This window comes from Chinchilla lanigera, unplaced genomic scaffold (genome assembly GCF_000276665.1).
Source record: "Chinchilla lanigera isolate Chin_1 unplaced genomic scaffold, ChiLan1.0 scaffold00066, whole genome shotgun sequence".
Classification (NCBI taxonomy): Eukaryota; Metazoa; Chordata; class Mammalia; order Rodentia; family Chinchillidae; genus Chinchilla; species Chinchilla lanigera.
Window position 1 is genome coordinate 10,193,958 of NW_004955467.1, and position 5,587 is coordinate 10,199,544.

At 48.2% G+C, this 5,587-nt stretch overlaps 3 protein-coding genes across 7 annotated transcripts in view; 2 read left to right on the forward strand and 1 right to left on the reverse strand.

The window, feature by feature from the left end:
- Nucleotides 1–2,273, forward strand: part of Tm4sf5 (transmembrane 4 L six family member 5) — a 17,339-nt gene extending 15,066 nt beyond the window's left edge. For all 4 annotated transcript variants that reach the window (XM_013522220.1, XM_013522218.1, XM_005399598.2 and 1 more), the window contains 4 exons: nt 868–948; nt 1,493–1,629; nt 1,836–2,016; nt 2,096–2,273. In XM_013522220.1, the coding sequence (XP_013377674.1) occupies nt 868–948; nt 1,493–1,629; nt 1,836–2,016; nt 2,096–2,110 (414 nt within the window). In that variant the 3' untranslated portion in view covers nt 2,111–2,273. The remainder of the gene's footprint in view (nt 1–867; nt 949–1,492; nt 1,630–1,835; nt 2,017–2,095) is intronic.
- Gltpd2 (glycolipid transfer protein domain containing 2) overlaps nt 1–5,587 on the forward strand; it is a gene marked incomplete in the record, with an annotated part of 11,239 nt that overhangs the window by 1,431 nt on the left and 4,221 nt on the right.
- Vmo1 (vitelline membrane outer layer 1 homolog (chicken)) overlaps nt 3,228–5,587 on the reverse strand; it is a 13,288-nt gene continuing 10,928 nt past the window's right edge. The window contains exons 2-4 of one of the 2 annotated variants that reach the window (XM_013522216.1): nt 4,081–4,267; nt 3,885–3,991; nt 3,228–3,613 (exon numbers count right to left, since the gene is read on the reverse strand). In XM_013522216.1, the coding sequence (XP_013377670.1) occupies nt 3,316–3,613; nt 3,885–3,991; nt 4,081–4,266 (591 nt within the window). In that variant the 5' untranslated portion in view covers nt 4,267 and the 3' untranslated portion in view covers nt 3,228–3,315. Of the gene's footprint in view, nt 3,614–3,884; nt 3,992–4,080; nt 5,326–5,587 lie in introns of those variants that run through there. The other variant, XM_005399599.2, reaches the window with a different exon arrangement.

Consider the following 5,587-nt stretch of genomic DNA (forward strand, 5'->3'; position numbering starts at 1 on the left):
AACCAAAAAAAAAAAAAAAAAAAAAAAAAAAACCGAAAAAGACAAGAAAGTCAAAGGGATATGAATTTGGGGAGTATTATGAGGTCAGTATGAGGCAGGCTCAGTCTTAGCTAAAACAAAGACATTTGAGTGAATATATCAAGCAGTAGTTGGATTTGGATTTCCAGGAATCTGGAAGCAACTGTGGGCAGAGAGAAGAGCTGATTCCTGGGAGGGAGTAGAACTTGGGAGAAAGGCCACTAGGAGAAAAAAAAATCAAGGACTAGATCTTGGGAAGTCCTGCACTCTACAGGACTACAAACTGCTTGTCCACAATCTGTCATAAACCAAGCTCATCAGATCCTCTGACAGCACTGCCCTTCCCCCTGCTAAAGACATTTATACAGTGGTGAATTTACTCTGAGCTAGTCTGGACACCAGTCAGTCTGCTTTCTGTTCAAGTCTGGAGAATAGCCCTGTGAAATAGGTAGGTCTTACAGATTCATTTTACATAGGACCAAGCTGAGACCTGGAGAAACCAGTCAATCATAGGGTGGGAAGTAGCGTACAGTTGGCTTTTAACCCAAGCCTCCTAACTCCCAGTCTCTGGGTATCTACCACATGTGAAGATTTGTGGGAAATACATAGTATTGGACCCTACCCTCCAGGAAGCTGCAACTTAGACAGAGATAAGGAAGGTACATAAATAATGGCAAACTTAAGATAAGCCCATTAGTGCTCTGGGAGAGGTAAAGATGAGGTCCTCCTTTTGTCCAAAGGGCTAAGGGCATTATAGGCAGCTTCCCAGAGGAGGTAAGCCGTGAAGAATGCAAGGAAGGCCTTGAGGATCTGGGGAGATGCACTGTCACACTGACTCTTGTCCCACAGGTACTGTGTCCTGGAATTGCAGCCGTTCGAGCAGGAGGCAAGGGCTGTTGTGGCGCAGGATGCTGTGGAAACCGCTGCAGAGTAAGATAGATGAGTAAATAACTAACAGAATTAAGAAGGAATTAAGAAATTAAGAAATTAAGAAGGGCTGGGGTTATAGCTCAGTGGCACAAGCACCTCCGTGGCAAGCGAAAGTCCTGAGTTTGATTCCCCGTACCAAAAAAAGGAAGGGATTCAAAAAAAAAGAAATTCAGAACTGGCCTCTTAAGCTGTCCTCACAGAGACACAGCACCCTCTGCAGAATTTCTCGCTCATTCAATCCCTGCGGTGTCCCAGGTTCCATCCACCTCACTCCCTCCTGGCACCGCAAATTTTAGACTTTAATGAGCCTGACCATAAGGAACTACAACTCCCATGAGCCTCTGCGGCCCTAGCTCTTAGGGTAAGCTTAACTCCAAACCCAGGGACTGACAGGAATTGTATTTCCGAGGGCTTTGCATTTGACGTATATCCCCTGCCCCAGGAAATGTACTTTTAAACTGCTGGAGGAGTGCTCTGCAATATGGGGGGCCAGGAAGGTCGCAGGGTGAGGCCCCATTCAGCTCACCTTCCACTTGCATTCCAGATGCTACGGTCAGTCTTCTGCTCGGCCTTCGGATTGCTTGGTGCCATCTACTGTCTCGCCGTGTCAGGAGCCGGGCTCCAAATTGGACCCAAATGCTTAATGAACGGCAAGTGGGACTACCACTTCCAAGAAACATCGTAAGGTTTACCTTGTATTTCAGTCCTCCATTCTGTGTGTCTCTGCCTTTCTATCTCCTTCCCACGAGGGCCAGGAAAACTGGTTTAGGAGAGCTGCCTCCCCATGTGCCAGACTAGCACTTTGCAAATCTTTTTTGGCTTGTGCATGGGATGAGGTGGGGTGGGGGGGTGACCTCCTTGTCCCCCATGACCCTGCCCATCCACAGAGGCGGTTACTTACTCAACAATACGCAATGGAACTTGTGCGAGGAGCCACCTCACGTGGTCCCCTGGAATGTGACGCTGTTCTCCTTACTGATGACTGCTTCAGGCCTGGAGATCATACTTTGTGGAACACAGCTGGTGAACGCGGTCATTGGTGTCTTCTGTGGAGATTGCAGGAAAAAGGTGGGACAGCATGAGGTGGAGTCATTCAGGGAAACTGTTTGCTCCTGGCTGCATTCTCACTCATTTTCTCTTCCTGTAGGGCACCGCCGAATGAGTTTCCACTGGCCACTGAGTTAAACCTGCTCATTTCTGGACACCTGCCAGGCCCTCCCTCTCCTTGGCTTTCTGTAATAAACTGCCTTAAGCTCCCTTCCCAGTCTCAGATCATGTCCTGTGGGAAGACAACCAAATACACCAAGGCTTGGGATTCTCCTGCACCCTACATGTTATTGAGCTATTAAATTGCACAAAAAATACAGTGATGCGACAGACAAGTTCTGTGCTCTTCAAGAACTTTACAGAGGTGGCAGAGGGACAATTTTTACAAGAAACAGGACTATTTCAATAAATGGTGCTTTTGAAAACACATCAGTAGGGGCTGGGGATTTAGCTCAGCGGCACAGCCCCTGCCTGGCAAGCGCAAGGTCATGAGTTCAATTCCTGGTTCCCAAAAAAAAAGAAAAGAAAACACATCAGTAATGGGATAGGTATTGACTGGTAGAGGGACTACTTTTTACGATAGGGAAAGTCTGAGAAAGTGAAATTGGAGCTGATACCTGATGGATGAGTTAACCATCTGGATAACCTGGGGAATGGCAGGCAGAGAGACACCAAGGAAAGACAAAGATCCTCAGAATCATTATTTAGAAAGGCACTGTTTAGTGGGGGTGGTGGCGAATATCCATAATTCCGGCACTTGGGAGCCTGAGGTAGGAAAATCAAAAGTTTGAGGTCACCCTTGACTATACAGTGAGACCATCTAAAAACAAACAAACAGACAAACAAACAAAAAAAAGCACTATGGATTTGGGGGAAAGGAAACTAAGAAAAAAAAATAGTTTGCCTTCTAAACTCTGGAAAAGCTTTAAAACCATTATAGCATTTTGCCACCTAATCTGGCAGAAGTTTCTCAATCTAAGGTGATGGATGGTTCTGAAAGATGAATTGGGCTCTTAATGAGCCAGTTGTCCTCAGAAAGCCAAGTCTCCCTTCACTTGGTCAAATAGTCGTGTGTTCAAGTACATTTTTCTGAACTAGAGGGCTGATAACTCGAAACTACCTGCCATGGACCCCTGCGACTACCAGAGTCTAGGTCTGGCTCGGTGCTGGTGCTGGGTAAGGAGGGAAAAGGGACAGGCAATTTCCCATCCCTAAAACAAGCAAGACCAACGTCAAGACTGAAAAGTTTTAATAGTGGGAGGTGGGACCACAGCGGGAGATGGGACTGGCATCCCAGCTGGAAAGAGGGCGGCAAGAACTTCAAGTACGGCAGCAGAATAATCGCAGGTCGTTAAGTGCAGTGTCATCTCGGAGGCCTCTAGGCCCCTCGATCTTGGTCTGCAAGCCGCACACACCTTTGGCGCATGCGTCACTCCACTCTCCAAATTCACCCCAACTCAGCCCAAGCCCCTCCAACTCCGTGCCGTCTGAGCAGCGGAAGCGCAAGTTGTTCGCTGCGGTGTTGTCCCCAGGGGTCACGGCTGTTTCCACGCGAAGCGCAAAAGCCACAAGGAAGCCTCTGTTGGGACACCATATCGGCTCACTCCACACGCCCCACCTGCAAAAGTAAAGGCGGAGGGACGTTCTGGCTCTGGGCACCCTCTTAATAATCCCCAAGCCAACCCAGACCCTGGCACCTTCCCAGCCAGCCACTGAATTGTCTCAGTGGGTTGGGTCTAGCCACCACTGGATCTTTCACGAGATGCAAAGGGGAATTAGCCACCTACCCCCTGAGCTCTCTGAAGGAGCCTGCCTGCTGGGAGGGGTCAAATAACAGATGGTAAGGGACACACCCTCCTCCTAGGGGCTCCTTGGCCCCTACCACCCACCTTGCAGATTTGGATTCTATGACATGCTGGACATCCCCGAGAGTGCAGTGCAGCCGGATCCCGTTCAGAGCCGTGTCATCGCCAGGAATGCCTTGAGCCGGCTCCACCTGGGTGGCAGAGAGGAGTGAGGGCCAGTCAAGAACTGCCTTTCTCTGTTGGTGCCCTTCGCATCTCAGGACTAGGCCTAAGCCCTTACCTTGAGTGAAAAACCACTGGCAAAGTATCCCTCAGGACACATCTCAGGCCAGGCCCAGTCGCCCCAGGGACCCCCGTTGGTCACTTCGATGACTGATGTGTGGTCGCTCAGGCCATCTGCCCGTAAATGTCTGCACTGTGCTGCACACAGCAACAGCAGCAGCTTGGCTCCAATGCCCTGCTCCATCCTGCAGCGTGTAGGAGCCAGGAAGTTGACGAAGATTTATACCAGCCCTCTCTCCCCCAGGGCTCCGAATAAGGAAGGACTGCCCAGATTAAGTGACATTTGAAACTAAGCTGTTCCCAGTAAATGGGCCAACTGGATTCCAGCTCTGAGGGGCAGAGGCTCTGGGAAGGAGGGCAGTGAAAGCGAGGGAGTTGAAATGACCATCTGCTGAATATTTTCTTTGCAGACATATCTTGTTTAACTCTCACAACAATTTTAGGAGATGGTAACTACTCTTTTTTTGTAGAGGAAGGAACTGGAGCTCAGAAATAACAAGGGACTTGCCTGAGGTCCTCCCAGTGAGCACAGAAATAGTCCCGCACCGGGAATGGAGACAAGGGCTGGGGATCAAATGATCTCATGGGAATCCAGGAGTCACCCAGGGACCTCCAGAATTGGAAAGGGCATAGAGTGAGCACAGGGCAAAAATCCATTAATTGTAGGAAGGGTCTTTGTAAAGAAGGGGACCCTGACCCTTTGACAATCTGGAACATCTGATATACCCAGAGAGACAAGAATAATTCTAAGGGGCTAGTGATACAGCTTGGTGATACAGCTCAGTCATACAATGCCTGCCAGGCTAGCACAAGGTCCTGGCAGTTCAATTCCTGGTACAAAAAAAAAGTATAATTCTAAGAAGTTTATGGACAGGAAACTGGGAACTCCTTAGATGAGTCTGTTTCTTCCATTGCTTCCTGTGTCCTTCCCTCTCTTCCTAGGATGCTTTTCTTCCTGTGACCACCAGGTGGACTCTTAATTTACACAACAAAAAACAAAACCTGGCTGGATTTGTTAGGATACCAAACCTAAATTTGCCTGCACCTGGTATGTCTTCCTTTGTTTACTCAAGTTATTGAGTAAATAACTTTACTTCTTGAGCAATAACCGTTTTGGCCCAAGCAATATTCTAAGTGTTGTAAGCAAAGAAAAAAAAGCAACTTCCATCATCAGAGCTCACATTCCAGCGGGATGACAAATGGAAAATTCTCCCCCAGTGGATCTTGAGCTCTGTGAAGACACTTTTGAATTCTGGAGACCTAGTACAGGGCCTGGCATTCAGAAGTAGTACATTGATATGATTAACGATTGAGGAGCCAATCTAGAGTTTAAAAAATTAAAACATAAAATGTAACCAGGTGTGGTGGTGCGTGCCTGTAATCCCAGCACTTGGAAGGCTGAGGCAGGAGGATCACTGTGAATTCGAGACCAGCCTGGACTACAAAGTGAGCTCAAGGCCAGCCTGAACTGCATAGAGATACCCTGTCTCAAAAAGACCAAAAAA